The sequence below is a fragment of the Suricata suricatta genome, chromosome 1 (assembly GCF_006229205.1).
Source record: "Suricata suricatta isolate VVHF042 chromosome 1, meerkat_22Aug2017_6uvM2_HiC, whole genome shotgun sequence".
Taxonomy (NCBI): domain Eukaryota; kingdom Metazoa; phylum Chordata; class Mammalia; order Carnivora; family Herpestidae; genus Suricata; species Suricata suricatta.
Genome location: NC_043700.1, coordinates 55,749,812 through 55,766,719, shown reverse-complemented (window position 1 = coordinate 55,766,719; position 16,908 = coordinate 55,749,812). Strand labels below are relative to the sequence as shown.

At 37.6% G+C, this 16,908-nt stretch overlaps 1 protein-coding gene across 3 annotated transcripts in view; it reads left to right on the top strand.

Annotated features, from left to right (window-relative positions):
- Positions 1-842: 842 nt before the first annotated feature.
- CLCN3 (chloride voltage-gated channel 3) overlaps positions 843-16,908 on the top strand; it is an 87,308-nt gene continuing 71,242 nt past the window's right edge. For 2 of the 3 annotated variants that reach the window (XM_029938856.1, XM_029938827.1), the window contains exons 1-2: positions 843-1,355; positions 13,089-13,264. In XM_029938856.1, coding sequence (XP_029794716.1) covers positions 13,105-13,264 — 160 coding nt within the window. In that variant the 5' untranslated portion in view covers positions 843-1,355; positions 13,089-13,104. The remainder of the gene's footprint in view (positions 1,356-13,088; positions 13,265-16,908) is intronic. The other variant, XM_029938835.1, reaches the window with a different exon arrangement.

Sequence of the window (16,908 nt, the reverse complement as noted above, 5' to 3'; positions counted from 1 at the left end):
GATTTTTTTCCACATTACTCTCTCAGAAGCATGCTCCTTTTCCTGAGCAGCCATTCTTCACTGCACCGGAACATAAACCCCTTGAGCCCGCCTGTCGGGTTTACTGAATTTCAGTTGGCACACGCTAGTTTAATTAATATTTCTAAAAGGAAATACATTTAATTCGACCGTGTAGAATCCTCGGATTACCCATTTTCTCCAAAACACTATTTCCAAGCATTATTTTTGAAACTGCATAATGGCTAAATCTGGGTTGTTTTCTCTGAAGCATGTTTGCCAGGCATATAACACCCCCCCCCCCCCAGATAAGCCGCTGCATTCTCTGCTCCCAACCTAGAAACACAGGCATCACTTGGTGCTCAAGGCCATTTCTCTCGTTCTGTCTTAGGAAGTAGCGCCAGCGGCAAGCTGCTTTTGCTTTTCGCTTTCGGGGTCGAAGCCTGCCGGGATTTCACGCGCAGCTCCGGGTCTTCTGCAGGCGTGAAAAGGGGAGCGTCAGAGGATGCTGGGTACCGCGCGCCGCAGCCTTCTGAGAATGTTTGCCCCAAGGCGGCCACCTCCTGTCCTTCCGCGAGGTCACCAAAGGGTCAAATAGGAAAGCGTGAGTGACGTGAGCTAATCGCCGGGGCAAGGCTTCACACCCAGCGCGGCCCCTCCGGGCTGGCTAGCTCGCCTTGCTCCTCCTCCTGCCGCCCGAGCTCCGGCCCGCCCACCGATTCCACTTTGCCCAATAGGCGCCAACGCGCCTCCAACCGCGGCCGGTGGAGGAGATTTTCGGCGGCCCGACGCTGAGCGGCCGTTCACGTCAACGCGGTGACGCCACGCGTAGACGCACCTGTCGGGCTCCTGACTCCTGCTGTTTCTCTTCCCCTTCCGTGGCTCGGGGCCGGTGTGGTCCGGAACCTACCCCTTTTACAGTCCTAGTTCGCCTGCGGCCGGGAGTTGGGCTGCGTAATGAGGCAGGAGAGTGTGTTGCGCTGAAAGGCATTCTACTTCATTTCCGAGTTGGAACATGGATTCAGTTGGTCTTTTAAGAGGGAAGTGAGGTTGGAGATTTTTATTTTTAATTTTGGGTGGAAGCAGTTGACTTTAGGGCCCTCCATAGGAAGCGGATTTAACTCAATGCTGTTCCCGTGTTTGGAGAGGACAAAAAAGGTCCTACCTGGCAAAATTTCTGTAACCTCTTCAGTAGAAAACCCAAGGTATCTTTTAAATCGCAGTAGTTTTCGTTGTGTGTGAAGCTTTCTTCAGGTGGAGCTCCCAGGGTAGCTAGGTTTTTAGGTTTGAAACAGATGCAGAATCCAAAGGCAGCGCAAAAAACAGCCACCGGTTTTGCTATGCCTCTGAGCTGCAAGGTGAGTTGAATTATATGAGTTAAGATTCGTTAGCTGTCATGTTCACGGATTTTGGGTCAGCTGTGATGCCAGGGCTCTCTTCTTGGTTATCTTATAACAGAACCCTACATGATGTTAAACGTTCCCTGATTAGGTGTATTCCCTCGGACATTGTTTAAGATTTCGCCTGTTTCCTTTGGGAATTGTCGAAGGACCGTTGAATAGAGAGGAAGTAGGTTCCAGGAAAAGATTAATATTGAACTCAGCGGGTTTCGCTTTCTCCAAAATTGCCCAAATTTAAAGTTCATATTCAGTTTTTCTATTTTTGGTCTAAATTTATGTGTATATCAAGACATAGGTTATATATAACTATATAACTATGTGTGTGTGTATATATATATATATATATATATATATATATATATACCATTTATGTTTGATGTTAAACTTGGATCAGAAAGTACCTTAGACTCTCATATTAATTTTGCATATAATATATGGTTTATTTGTATAGGACATTAAACTGGAGCACATAGATAATTATCTATACATTATGCTTATGTGTAAGATTTCTAAGATTTCAGTTTCTTTTGGAGGGAAGATCCCCTAATTTATGAGAATTGAGTCAACTTTTTTTTTCCTGGTAATTCAAAAGTTCAGTTCTGCAGACTGTACTGTAAACTTTTTTTGAGCCATGCAATATAGTTACTGCAGCATCATTGTGGCTTTTGTCATTGATTTTTTAATCTTTCCAGAAATGCCTTACTTTCCATATCCAAACAGTTTAATTTACAAGATTCTTTTCTTGATGAGGTTGGTATGAAAATAACTGATGTCAGTCAATTTTACATGCCTCTATGAGTCACTAGAAAATACTGTGTAGCTCAAGAGTACAGGTAGGAGTTAAAATGCTAATGTATATATTGTTGATTTTCATCTTGAAAGGTGCTACTGCTGATTGTCGTTACATAGTGTGGCTTAAAAACCAGGTGTGTGACCTACAGATATTTGTCAGACTGAGTACGCTTTAAAGACCTCTGATTAAATAACAGCCACTGCTGGCGGGATCCTTGGCATCCCCCTCCCACCCTCTACCTCCCACACTCTTTAGAAACTTTGTTTGCCTGGAAAATGGGTCAAATTATTTTAATAAGTCAATAGAAATGTATAGTACTTACATCTTGGAAATTGTGTCTTAAGCATGTGATTTCAGTCATACAAAGCTCATTACAAATGTAAAAATCCAACATGAACCGGTAATGGGTATAATATAGTTCAGGGGAACAGATTTGCGGAGGTTATGGTATTATATGAACAAATTGGCTATTTTCCAGGTCATGTTGGTGATAGGCTTTCCATTTCCTGTCGTATGACATGTTGGTAATAATTTTCAGACCGCTCGGGAAGCCAGATTTGAGCTCTGTGGTGGGTCAGATATCAAAGCAGTATCCTGTGGCATTTGGCCACGCTCACTGCTTTGTAGAACTTTCATCTAAGTTTCTAGTCAGACTTGTCAGCAGTGGTCTAAAACATAAATTCTGATATAATAAGTGTTAGTATTTTTTGAATGAATACTGTGGTTTAGATTCATTCCTAAGTGTTTTTTGTGGATTATCTCAATGATCACACTAACCCCATGAAGTAGGTAGTTTGTTTTTCCATTATACAGATGTGGAAACTGAGGAATAGAGCAGTTAATTAACTTGCCCAAGGTCTCAGTTAAGTGTTACAACTGGCACTATGATTTCAGAGCTCTTTCTCTCAATGGCTGCATTATATTTCAAGTAAGACCACTTAAAATGCCAGAAGAAAACTTAGGATGAGAGATACGGCACCATAGGTTCATTTGCTTTTCAGTTATAAAAGTAACTCTGGAAAATAAATTTTTGAAACCTTCATTCTACTATGACAAACTCTTTTTGTGTGTTTTTTCGTATGCACATTCACATGGTATATAAACATTGTAGCTATGATTTATTTTGATTTTTAAAGATAAATGTTCTTCAAAGTACAAAATAGGATCACCGCATGTTGAGAAACTGCCCATTTGCATTGCTGAAACAGAGATTTGATCTGCAACTTTGACAGCAACCAATTAAATAAATATATTGTTTGCCCTTTTGAGATGTAAACAGTTTCTGTCCTGTAAAATCATGAAAATTATTTAGTTTTTCACAGCATCTTTTTGCTGGATTATTGTTTATCTTTTTTTTTTTTTTTTTACTGTCTAACCCTTATATTTATGTGTATTTTTACTTTTAAAATAAGCTTATAGTTAATTTTTGGATGACTCTAAAACTTTTTATAGATCTAGGAAACTTTCTTCAGAGTTTCTACTTCCTTAGGCAGGTTATTCATTTAATCCTTCTTATACAGAAAAATACAAGCACAGCAGTTTGGACATGTAGCTAGATAATTATAGAGATAAAATATCAAGTAATATTGCTTTTGAGAGAAATCAGTTTCATTACTATCATGTCTTGTATGTGGTAACAATTTGTATCAGAATAAAATATTTCTTACTATTGTGATGTTCTGACCTAAGTTTCATGATGTTGTATGAGGCGAAGGGGACATTCTTTGGTAAAACAAATTTGAGAAGCTTTTCGTAAGTTTGTTAGTGTTTACTACAGGTTTTCTCAAGAGCCGTATGCTGTTAGCCATTACAGTTCCAGAATCGTGTGTGCTTTATTCCCCAAACTTATTTGACCACGAAATCTTTTACTGGACCCGTATTCTGTGTACATACTCATCTTCAAATATTTTTGTTGCCGCCTTAGCTCCACAGCATGATTCATGTCGGTAGTTTTGCTTCAGTTAACTTCTCCCAAGTCTGCCCCATAAAATCCCATTTACCTTTTAAGGTCAAACTCAGGTGTGTCTCTTCCAAAGAAGGCTTCTCACTTTCAGTTACACTCAGATGAGATCTTTTTTCTGAGCGTTTACAACACTCCTGCTGTCTTCTCTGACATGTGTCATATATTGCCTTTTATTGTATACATTACTTTATAGGAAAGTATTACAACATTGCTTTTGAGGACAATGTACAATGCAGATATGCTCAACTTTACTGAAAGCTGTAAGGCCTATGCAAATATGTCATTAATCAATAAAAATTGTCTTTATATTTTTTACAGTTTCTGGCACATTAGTAGGTATTCTGTGAACATTAGTAAATTAATGAGTGATTATGTTGAAATTCATTGTCACATTTTGATTTTTGACCAGTACTTTACAACATACTTAAAATATTTATACAGTTATAGTACTTATATGGGATGCTTAAAGTATTTCTATGAAAATGCTTCTTACACACAAATGGCAACATCAGTCTGCATTTTACCTCTGCTATTATGGTTGTGAAACTTTTGTCCATCTCTCTAGTTGCTAATATTTGGGATTTTCACTTTTTTCAGTGATACTGTACCTACTTTTCTATTTAGCTTACTAGCCAGCCAGAGAGCTGACTGATAACACCTTGAAAGTTAGCCACGATCCTTAGCCCTACCCAGTCTCCTTTCCGAGAGAGACAAAACTTGATTGGGAGCTGTGGAAAATTGGTGTAACTACTTCAGGCTGTGGGTGCCTTATCTACGAATTTGCAGAGTCTTCCTAATTCTGATTCCCACCCCTCAATTCTGGTGGTGTACTGCTTAGTGTTCACAGTGTGGGTGCTAGATTTGTGCCCTGAATGAAGAGAACTATTCCCCCCATTGTAGTCTAGCCTTGACTAGGACTTAAGCCTAGATGTGTAATTCTGTAGTTGGAAAGAACACTCTGATCCTGAGTCCCATAAGATGTAGAAGAATGAAATTTGTTCTTCCAGCTGTTTTGAATCAATTAGTCAAGTCGGAAACCTAGCAGATATCTTAGATTTCTTCACTCTTCCTCACAGCTTATTGGTTACTACATTCTCTTAAATATTTTTCAGAATTCTTTTTACTCCATATTTTGATGCCTAAAGTTAGTTATGCCTTTAGGATCTCGTATTTAGGATTATTCAGGGTTCTGCTGGAATTTGGGTTACCTAACTCGTCTTTCAGCCTTTTGCTCTTCTAATCTGTCTTCCGAACTGCTGAGCCTCTTGCCTTTCTAAAATTCTTATTTGGCCATGTGGTTTATCTTTTAAAACCATTAATGGTTTCTCTTGTGTATAAATGAGTAAATAAGTTCCTTAGCACAACGTATGAGCTTCCCCCCTTCTGATCTGACCTATGTCCACCTCTCCAGCTACCCTCCAATCCCTTACCTCTTATTTAAGCTACCTAAGCAGGTTTTGTTATTATGCTGCTGTGTTTTTGCGTGTACTTTTTTTTTTGGCCTGTATTGACTTTTCACCTCATAGTTAGCCCAGTTCACTCATCTTAATCCTTCAATACCTGGCTTAAAACATTCCCTTTATTAAATGTTCACTTTCAGGGATGCCTGGGTGGCTCAGTTGGTTAAGTGTCCAACTTTGGCTCAGGTCATGATCTCACAGTTCGTGGCTTTGAGCATCACATTTGGCTCTGTGCTGACAGCTTTGGATTCTGTGCCCCTTCCCGACTCATGCTCTGTCTCTTAAAAAATAAACGTTAAGAAAAAACTTTCTAAATAATTAAAAAAATGTTCACTTCTAAGTAAATGTTCACTTTTAAGACTTTTCCAGGTAGTATGCTTATTCCTTTTCAGGATTATCAAATACCTTCTATATACTTTTCTTGTGATAATTATCATACCATACTGTAGTTATTTGTATATCTTTTGTCTTCACTGCTTTGGGAATAGAGACCATATTTTACTCATTACCCTAGCACCTGGCTTTGTGCCTGGTACATAATGGGTACTGAGTAAATGGTTGTCAAATACATTAATAAGTGACTTTGAAAAGTGATTTTGGCCACAAGGGAGATGATCCTGTAAACTGAGATAGGGCATGTAGGAGAACCAAGCAAGTTTGGGACAAATATTCAGTTTCAGTTTCGTTGAATTAGAGTTTGCATAGAACATCCAAATAGACATATACGTTCATTTGTTATGTATTTGTTATTTACTTATACTATAAGTATTAATTGTTCCTACAAGATTTTGTAGATATAGATAATATTATAAAATTTATATGGAAAGGTAAAGTAACTAGGATAGCTAAAGTAATTTTGAAAAATAAGAATAAAGTGTGAGAAATTAATCTATCCAATTTCAAGTTTATTTCAGAGCTAGAGTAACCAAGACTGTGGTATTGCTGAAGGTATAACCATATAGATTGGTGGGACAGAAAACAGAACTCTGAAATAGATGCACACAAATGTGCCTGACTAATTTTTGACAAAGGCATTAGAAAACAAAAACAAATCAGTGAAAGATAACTTATTTCAGCAAATACTGCTGGAACAATTGGACATCCAAACATCAAAAAAAAAAAAACCCAAAAAAACAAAACCCAAAACCCCCCAAAAAACAAAAAAACTTCGATCTATGTCTTAATACCTATATAAAAACTCATGCAAAATGGATCGTGGACTTACATGTAAAATGTGGAACTTTAAAAAATGTAGGGACACCTGGTGGCTTGGTTGGTTAAGCATCTGATACTTGATTTTGGCTCATGTCATGATCTTACAGTCATAAGATTGAGCCCCAAATAAGGCTCTATGTTGGGTATGGAGCCTGCTTAAGATTTTTCTCTTTCCCTCTCCCCCATTCCTCCCCTGCTTTTGTGTTCTGTCTCTGTCTCTCTCTCTCTTCCTCCCTCTGGAAAAAAAAAAAAAAAAGAAAATCTTTGGGGGTAGATTTCTTAGATGACATCAAAAGCATAATCCATAAAGGAAAACTTGATAAATCCAATTTGATCAAAATTAGATATTTTGCTCAGTGATAGATAGGCCCTGTTAAAAGGAAGAAAGTCACAGGCACCCAGCTGGCTTAGTCAGTTGAGCATGTGATTCTGGGTCTCAGGATCATGAGTTTGAGCCCCACATTGGACATAGGAGTACTTAAAAAAAAAAGTCAAGCTATAAAGTGGGAGAAAATATTTTCAAACAACATATCTGACAAAGGACTGGCATCTAGAATATATGTTCTAAAGTATAAAACTTAGCAGTGGAAAAGCAATCCAATTAGAAAGAAAATGGACAAAATACATGAACAGTCATTTCACTAAAGAGGATAGGCAGATAGCAAATAAGTATATAGAAAGATGTTCAACATGATTAAGGAAAAAGCAAATGAACTACAGTGAGTACTACATTCCTAAGGGAATGACTAAAATAAAAATTGGTGACAACAGAAGTTCTGGTAAGGATGTGAAGAAACTGAATCACCCACATATTTATGGTTGGTGGGAATGTAAAACTGGTAGTTCCTTAAAAAACTAAACATGCAACTACCCTGCGACCCAGTTAATGCACTCCTTGAATTTTATCCCAGAGAAATGAAGACTTGAGTTCATACAAAAACCTGTACGTGGATATTTATAGCAGCTTTATTCATAATGCCCCAAACCTATAAAAGAGCCAGATATTCTTCAATGGGTGAATGGTTAAATTATGGTACATGCATACCCTGGGCTGTTACTCAGTATTCTAAAGGATAGCCTTATTGATACATAGAGCAATCTGGATGAATCTCTAGAGAATTATACTGAGTGCAAAGAGCTAATCCCAAAAGGTGACATACTGTATGATTCCATTTATGTAGCCTACTTGAAATAGCAAGATCCTAGGGATAGAAAACAGATTATGGATTGCTAGGAGTTAAGTAAGGGGTGGTGATAAGGCAGGAGGAAAGTGGGTGTGGCTGTTAAAGGGCAACATGAGGGATCCTTGTGGTGATGATGCACATGTTCTGTATTTTTTTTTAAGTTTATTCATTTTTGAGAGAGTACAAGCAGGGAAGGGGGAGAGAAAGAGAGAGAGAGAGAAAGAAAGAATCCCAAGCAGTCTCTGCACTGTCCGCAAACCTGATGCAGGGCTTGAACTCATGAACTGGGAGATCATGACCGAATCTGAAATCAAGAGTTGGACACCCATCTGATTAAGCCACCCAGGTTTCCCAACATGTTCTATGTCTTGACTGTACTATCAGTGTCAGAATTTGGGTTGTGATATTCTGTAGTTTTGCAAGATGTTACCATTGGTGGAAGCTGAGTAAAGGGTACACAAGATATCTCTGTATGATTTTTTATAATTGCATGTGAAATCTATTATTTCAAAATGTTGAATGAAAAAATACTGAACACTTAATATGTGCTAGGTACTATGCTAATAGCCATCAGTTATGCAATATTAAACAAATTGACACTATGCCAAATCTCATGATACATTCTAGTTGGGAAGACAGATGTTAGGTAATTGCATAAATAAGTATAATATTACAATTGTAGTAAATGATAAAGGAGAAAGTTAAGAGCTAATAATAAAAATTTGACCTAGTCAGGGAAGATTGGCCCAGGTAGTAAGTAGGTCAAAGAGGCTTTACTTATTTGCTGCATGACTTTGAGTAAATTATTTAAACTCTGTGCCTCAGTTTTCTCATCTGTTAAATGAGAATAATAATAGTACCTAAGTTTTAGGGTGATTATATTTAATATATAACTATAAACAAGTTAATTTGTGTCATGTTAAGGATAATGCTGAACATGTAATAAACTCTGTTAAGAGGATTTTTAGGGGGGTGGGTTTGGGTCCTGGGTGGCTCAGCTGATTAAGCATCCAGTTCTTGGTTTCAGCTTAGGTCATGATATCATGGTTTGTGAGTTTGAGCCTCTCGTCAGGCTCCATGCTGCCAGCACAGAGCCTGCTTGGGATTCTCTCCCTCTCCCTCTCTCTCTCTCTCTCTCTCTCTCTCTCTCTCTCTCTCTCTCTCTCTCTCTCTCTGCGTTTCCTCCACTAGCACTGTCTCTTTCACTCTCAAGATAAATAAACTTAAAAAAAAGTTAAAGTGGTTTTTTTTGTAATGTTTATTTGTGAGAAAGTGCTCATATGCACAAGTGAGGGAGGGGCAGAGAGAGAGGGAGACAGAATCCCAAGCTGACTCTGCACTGCTAGTGCAGAGCCTCGTATGGGGCTTGAACTCATAAACGGTGAGATCATGACCTGAGCCAGAATCAAAAGTCTGACACCTAACAGACTGAGCCACCCAGGTACCCCTGTTTAGGAGTTTGTTAAATAGACAATTGATGTGAAGAATGAGTAGTAAGTTAGGTGGAGAGAAAAGGGTACATTCCAAGCTGAGGAAGCTGCATAGTTAGGACTGAGAGGAGGATCAGTGAATCTAGAGAATTGCAAGAAGTACACACTTCAAAGTGAAGCTAGAGAACTAGGCAGGGGCCAGGCTGCATAGGGTTTTGTCTGCTAGGTTTAAGAGTTTGTCTGCTAAGGTTGGTGAGAAGTGATTGAGACTTTAATCCATAGAGTGCGGAGAAAGTACTGATCAGGCTTGCTTTCAGAAAAGACCAAGATGGCTGTAGACTGGAGATCAGATTGGAGGGGGTCAAGGTGATTGTACACAGATCATTTAGGAATTCGCTGCAGTACACCAGGCTTTATACCTGGAGATTTTCATAGGTTATCTCTAATCTCTATAACTGCAAGAATACATTCTCAGGCCACTGTGTGTCTATTATGTTTTGAAATGACTTTAAATATATTTTTTGATAAAAAGGACAAGATGATTTTGTAGTATTGTTTTCATTTTTTTAAATATGCAAAATTCAGCTGTCATATAGTGGTTTAATAGCCTTTGTGGGCAAGCCTGGGAATTGGGTTTAGAACTTAAAAAAGGTTTATTATTGGTATCCAGATTTCTTCTGTGTATTTCCTTTATGCTACTACAGAATTTTAGATATTCTTATAAAGAAAGTTATAGGCCACATGTCTCAGAGGTAGTAGTGAAATTAAGTTTTTTTTAAGCATTTTGCAAGAGTTAAGTTCCAAGTTACCACTTACTGGTTTTTGCGGACTTTTAGAGTAATGGTGGAGATACCTTGGAATTGCTGATTGAGTTTCCAGTACACAGAACTGCTCAATTATTTTAGAGATTTCCTAGTGATATGTAGCCTCTAACTAATGCTCATTGACGTGTGTCATCACATGTCTCAAGCCCTTCTAGCCTGATCATGAGGTGAACAAGTGATGAATGGAATGTGTTCTTTCCAAAATCTTCACATACGGGCTTTGATACATCAAAACTAAAACGATTCATGCTTATTTTTTTAAAAGACTTTTGGCTGTTTACTCAAGAGCCACATTATTTAATTTGATTGCCTCTACGGATACTGCAAAGTTCTTCGCATGAATAATTATTTTCACACTATTCTAACATTTATCTTAAATATAAAACTCTTGCTTTAATTAGTACACACAAATCTCAGTAAGTTATAATAGGCTGTCTTTGGTAGAGGTAACTATAAAACATTAATGAAGTTGCAGAGCAATAAGTATGCAAGTTTTCTTTGTAATCCATGTGCTAAATCTTTGGTTCTCCTCCCAAGACCAGATTAGTACTATTGTAGAGAGCGTTTGTTTATTGAAAACTGAATACATTTTTCTTTCTTACCTCATTGACCGAATAAACAATTTGACATTTTGATATTTATTATTCATATCAATGACTATGCTGAGAATAGAGACACACTCTCAAGGAGTTCTAAAAATTTCCCTTTCTTTAAGTAGTCTTTAAGTTAGGAAATTTATATAGTAAATCTGTTAAAAATAGTTTTTAGCAATATTTTATTTTTCTAAAAAGTGTACAATATCTACAAATAATTTTAATTGTTGTAGCTCTTTGAGTTTATTTTTCCCTGTGCAGAAAGATAATTTACTGAGGACAGGAGATTGCTGTAAAACACTTTAAGTCTTCATTATTAAAATTCAGCACTAGAGGGGCACCTGGCTGGCTCATTTAATAGAGCATGAGACTCTTGGAGCCTACTTAAAAAAAAAAAAATTCAGCACTGGAATTGGAGTATCCTTAGTGCCATTATCTTTTATTTTCATATGTACTTATGACATATCTGTTAAGTTCTTATTTTACAAGGCATACTGGTTTGACTGTTTTTAAAAAAAATTTTTTTTAATGTTTTATTTATTTTTGATACAGAGAGAGACAGAGCATGAGAGGGGGAGGGGCAGAGAGAGAAGGAGGCATGGAACACGAAGCAGGCTCCAGGCTCTGAGCTAGCTGTCAGCACAGAGCCTGACACAGGGCTCGAACCCACGAACGTAAGATCTGACCTGAGCCAAAGTCGGAGGCTTAACCGACTGAGCCACCCAGGCGCCCTTGGTTTGACTGTTTTTATGACTGTGTTGTTCAAGTCCCACACATGAATGTGACAAGTCCATTGCTAATGTTTTACACTCTCCATTTAGATATTGAGCAAGTAAGTAGATGTATTTTAAAAATCAAACTATTTAAGAGTAATGTTGTTTTTAGAGAGTAAGAACAGTGAAAACGTAAGCACTTTTCGTATTACCTGCTTTGAAAAAAAGAAAATTGTGATTTAAATTTGAAAATTATGGAAGGAGGGACTGCCTGCATGGCTCACTTGGTTGAACTTCCGACTTCAGCTCAGGTCATGATCTTGTGGTTCATGAATTCAAGCCACACATCGGGGCTGACAGCTCAGAGCCTGGAGCCTGCTTCAGATTCCTTGTCTTCTTCTTTCTTTGTCTCTAACCTACTCTGTCTCTGTCTCTTTGGCTCCCAGAAATAAGAAATAAAAACATTAAAAAAAATAAAACGTAAAATGATGAAAGGAGAATGAAATTAATATTAAAAAAGTAAATTACAGCTTTTTAGGGGCATCTGGGCAGCTCAGTCAGTTAAGCCTCCAACTTCAGCTCAGGTCACAATCTCACAGTTCATGAGTTCAAGTCCCGTGTCAGGCTCTGTGCTGACAGCTCAGAGCTTGGAGCCTGCTTTGGAGTCTGTGTCTCCCGCTCTTTCTGCCCGTCCCTCACACTCTCTCTCTTTCTCTCAAAATAAACATTAAAAAAAATTACAGCATTTAATTTTTTTTTTATGTTTTTCTTTTTTCAGAAAGAGAGAGTGAGAGAGAGGGAATGCACGTGCATGTGCCAGCATGAGCAGGGAAGGGTCAGAATGGGGGACAGGGGACCCAAAGGGGGCTACGTGCCGACAGCAGAGAGCCTGATGCAGGGGTCAAACCCATGAACCATGAGATCGTGACCTGAGCCGAGGTCAGATGCTTACTTGACTGAGCCCCCCAGGTGCCCCAAATTATATAGCATTTTAAAATTAGTACTTCAATTTAGTAAAATAGTCAAAAGGGACAAAGAATCTGCCTTTTTAGACCTGGTACTTAAGGTATTTGTTTCTTTCTCCTGTAGGCAACTTTTCTTGGAAATCCCTCCACTGATTGTCTATATTTACACAAGCAGTTATGTGCTATTTTTCTTCCTCTCCCCTCTACCCAATCCCTTGCTTTTTTTGGATAAACCCACCACACACATATTGTGGTTTACCTAAAACACTTCCTTGTATTTTTTTAACTTAACAACTGATCTTGCAGATTGTTTTATACCACTACCATAAGAATTCTTTGTTCTTTTTTTTAACTGCATAGTGAGAATAGAATTAATAAATCATACCAAAAGACTTAATGGAGTGAGCTGTTGTTACAGTGAATGAACTTAGTGGTTTTTTTTTAAATACAGAGATCAGAAGTTTCTTTTTGTTATGTTAAACTAGGTGATTTTTATAATATGCTAGGAAAATGTTAAAACCAGTTTTTTCTTTTCTTTTTTTTCCCCCCAGATAATCAGAGAGCTAAATGGAGTCTGAGCAGCTGTTCCACAGAGGGCACTATAGAAACAGCTATAACAGTATAACGAGTGCGAGCAGTGATGAGGAGCTTTTAGATGGAGCAGGTGTTATCATGGACTTTCAAACCTCTGAAGACGACAATTTGTTAGATGGTGACACAGCGGTTGGTAAGTTCGGCACTATAACTTTTAATGTTTGTGGCAATGTCCACGAACAAATATGTACATTATTTTATTGAGGTTGAGTTTTTGGATAGCTTTTAAAAATTTTTTTTATTGAGTCGATTCATATAACAACCATTTTAAAGTATTCAGAGGTGGATGCTTAACTGATTGAGCCACCCAGGTGCCCCTCTTCATGTATTTTAAACTTTCACAAGATGTTGTTTTATGTCACTGTCTATTTAGATTTAGCTACATGTACACTTTTTCTATTGCACTTCATTTTATACTGTATTTTCATATTTCTGTCTGGGTTAGTTATCTTTTCTGCCTAAAGAACTCTGATATTTACTTTCTTTACCAACTGCTAGCAATAAATTCACTCAGTGTTTCAAAAGATTTTGTTTCCCCTTTATTTTTGTAAGGTATATTTGTAGTTATTTATTTCCAGATCTGTAATCATTTTCTTTCAAAACTTAAAAAAATTTCTTTAATGTTTATTTTTGAGAGATAGGGAGAGAAAGAGAACTTAAGTGGTAGACGGGAGAGAGAGAGAGAGGGAGACACAGAATCTGATGCAGGCTCCAGTCTCTGAGCTGTCAGCACAGAGCCCGACGCGGGGCTCGAACTCACTAACTGGAAGATCATGCCCTGAGCCACCCAGGTGCCCCTCTTTGAACACTTTAATGATATAATTCTGGTGTCATTTGCCTTCTGTTATGTCTGTTGAAAGGTCAGCTATCAGTTCTATCTTTTTTCCCCTTTTGGCTGCTTTTAAGATTTTTTTCTTTGTTTTTTTATCTTTGGTTTTCTTTGTATTTATTCTGGCTGGGATTATTAGAGCCTCCTGAATTGTGTGACTTGATTTTTCTTCTTACCTTTTTTTCTTTTATTATTTTTTTTTAATCTTTGGATAATTTTGACCAGTATATCCTCAAATGTCATATCTGCCATTCTTTCTCCCTTCTCTGTTAAGGACTCCAATTACATGCATTAGATCTTTTCTCTGAGATCCTTGTGTCTCTCATGCTCTTCTCTTTATTTTTTCTTTTCATATCGCTTCTTGGCCTTTTGGCTAAGATCAAGTGTATTTTTTCTTTTCTTTTTATTTGGATATTTTAGCTCTTTAGGTAAATGCCAAGCAAAGTGGTAACTGGATCGTATGGTAAGAGTATATTTAGTTTTGTAAGAAACTGCCAGACTGTCTTTTAAAGTGACTGGACTGGGGTACCTAAGTGGTTCAGTCAGTTAAGTGTCTGACTTTGGCTCAGGTCATGATCTTGCAGTTCGTGAGTTCAAGCCTCTCTGCTGACAGCTCAGAGCCTGGAGCCTGCTTCAGGTTCTATGTCTCCCTCATCTCTGTCCCTAAACCTCTCACACTCTGTCTCTCTCTCTCTCAAAAATAAAAACATTAAAAAAAATAAAAATAAATAAAGTGTCTGTACCATTTGTGTTCCCACCAGCACTGAATGAGAGAGTTCCTCTTGCTCCACAAACATGTCACCATTTGGTGTTCTCAATAGTTTGGATTTTAGATGTTGCAACAGATGTGTATTAGTATCTCATTGTTTTCTATCAAGTTTTGAATATCAGTTATTTCTCAGCCATTGAATTTCCATTTGGTTAATTTTTATAGATTTCTGTACTCTGGGAGAAATTCTCTGCTCTTTTTGAACATGTTAGTCATTTGTTTAAAATTCATATCTGAGTATTCTACACAGACCTTGGGGTCTGTATCTATTGTCTATTGTTTCCCTTGTTTTTTCAGTCTTTTGGCTCTGATTTCAGAGGTGCTGTGTAATTTTTGATTGAATGCTGGATATTGTATACAGAAAATTATAGATGCTGTGGATGTTGATATTTTCATCATAATGTGTTTCAGTTTTTTCTGGGCAGACAGGTAGACTAGGAGCAAATCACATTTATCCCATCAAAGATCAAGAGAATTAGCCATGTGGTTTCAGACTTTCTACAAATAACGCTATATTTTGACTTACTCTATTTTTAGGGCATAGCCTTGAGGATTTTAGTGGAAAGCTTGGTGTGTTTACAAGACTCCTTCTCTTTGGTGGTAGCTGCTGAAATTTAGTTTTATCTCCCTGGCACTTTAGGACTACTGACAGCTTTGCTAATTGTTTTAGTCTCTTAACCACTTTTTGCTTAGATTCTCACCTTCTTGCTCATGAAATGTCTGAACATAAATATTTTTAGGGGAAAAGTATTATAGAATGATCTGTCTTCTCCAGGATATTGGACCGTTCAAGTTCACATTGGTGATTCTGAACTTCAGATTTTGTCTACTTGACCCCATAAGACTGCCAAAAGCTTCTCATTGTCACTTTCTGCAGGAGTTCTCAGGCTGTATACTTATAAATCAGGAAATGGCTCCAGGGCAAAAAGTGGTTGAGACTGTTGGGTTTACCTTTTTCACATTTTTTTAGAATTTTGGCACTTGTATGCCTGTGTTTTGGGTGCTCTTTGTTGTTGTGGTTTTAATAAATATAGTATTTTGTTATTATTAATCGTTTGTTTTCTTCATCACTAATGAGTTTTTTCCTAATTTTATTTATGAAGTTATAAACCAGATAAAAACCTGTATTTATAATTTGGAAAATCAGGTGAAATTTAACAGCATACCCATTTTTCTATGTTTAAGTAGCTTTTTGGCTGTTTATGTGAGATAGAAGATTAACTCAGGGAAGTAAAAGACCTAGGAGGACCTCTTTCCATCTTTGCACATGGCCATCAAGTATTGATGATGTCTTTATTTGTAGTTTTCAATAAGAGAGAGTACCAAGTAAGAAGGAAGGGGCAAGGGTCCAAAAAATATTTTTTGTTCTTTTTAAAAAATGTTTTAAATGCTTATTATTTATTTTTGAGAGAGAGAGAGAGAGCAAGAGACAGACAGACAGACAGAGCAGGAGCAGTAAAGGGGCAGAGAGAGAAGGAGACACAGAATCCAAAGTAGGCACCAGGCTCTGAGCTGTCAGCACAAAGCCCAGTGTGGGGCTTGAACCCACAAACAGTGAGATCATGACCTGAACCGAAGTCGGACACTTAAGTGACAGAACCACCCAGGCACTCCATGTTCTCTTTTTTATTAGAGAAAATAATTTTCCTATAACTCTATCAGTAGATATATCTTATATCTTATATATCTCCTGTTCTTATATCACTTATATCACTGGCTACACTTATATCACTGGCTACATTTGGGTCATATGCCCATACATAGACCAGTCACTGATGAAAAGAAATGGCATTACTGACTGGTTTGAATAATCATAATTTGTTCCTTGGATTAGACACATTGCCAACCAAACAAAATAAAAGTTCTGTTAGCAAGGAAGAAATTAGAGTTTTATAGGGTAAGCAACCAGTGGGGTTTCCTCGAGGTTAGTCTAGTTGAAGGTATAAGATGTGGAACAGCAGTTGGAAGTAACTAAGTGTTAAATTGGGTGGTATAGATTTTAGATGTTACACTTCAAAGAAAAAGGATATTATTATTATTTTTAAATTTTTTAATGTTTTTATTTATTTTTGAGAGAGAGAAAGCTTGAGCAGGGAAGGGTCAGAGAGAGAGGGAGATACAGCATCTGAAACAGGCCCAACGCGAGGCTCAAACCCACAAACCGTGAGATCATAACCTG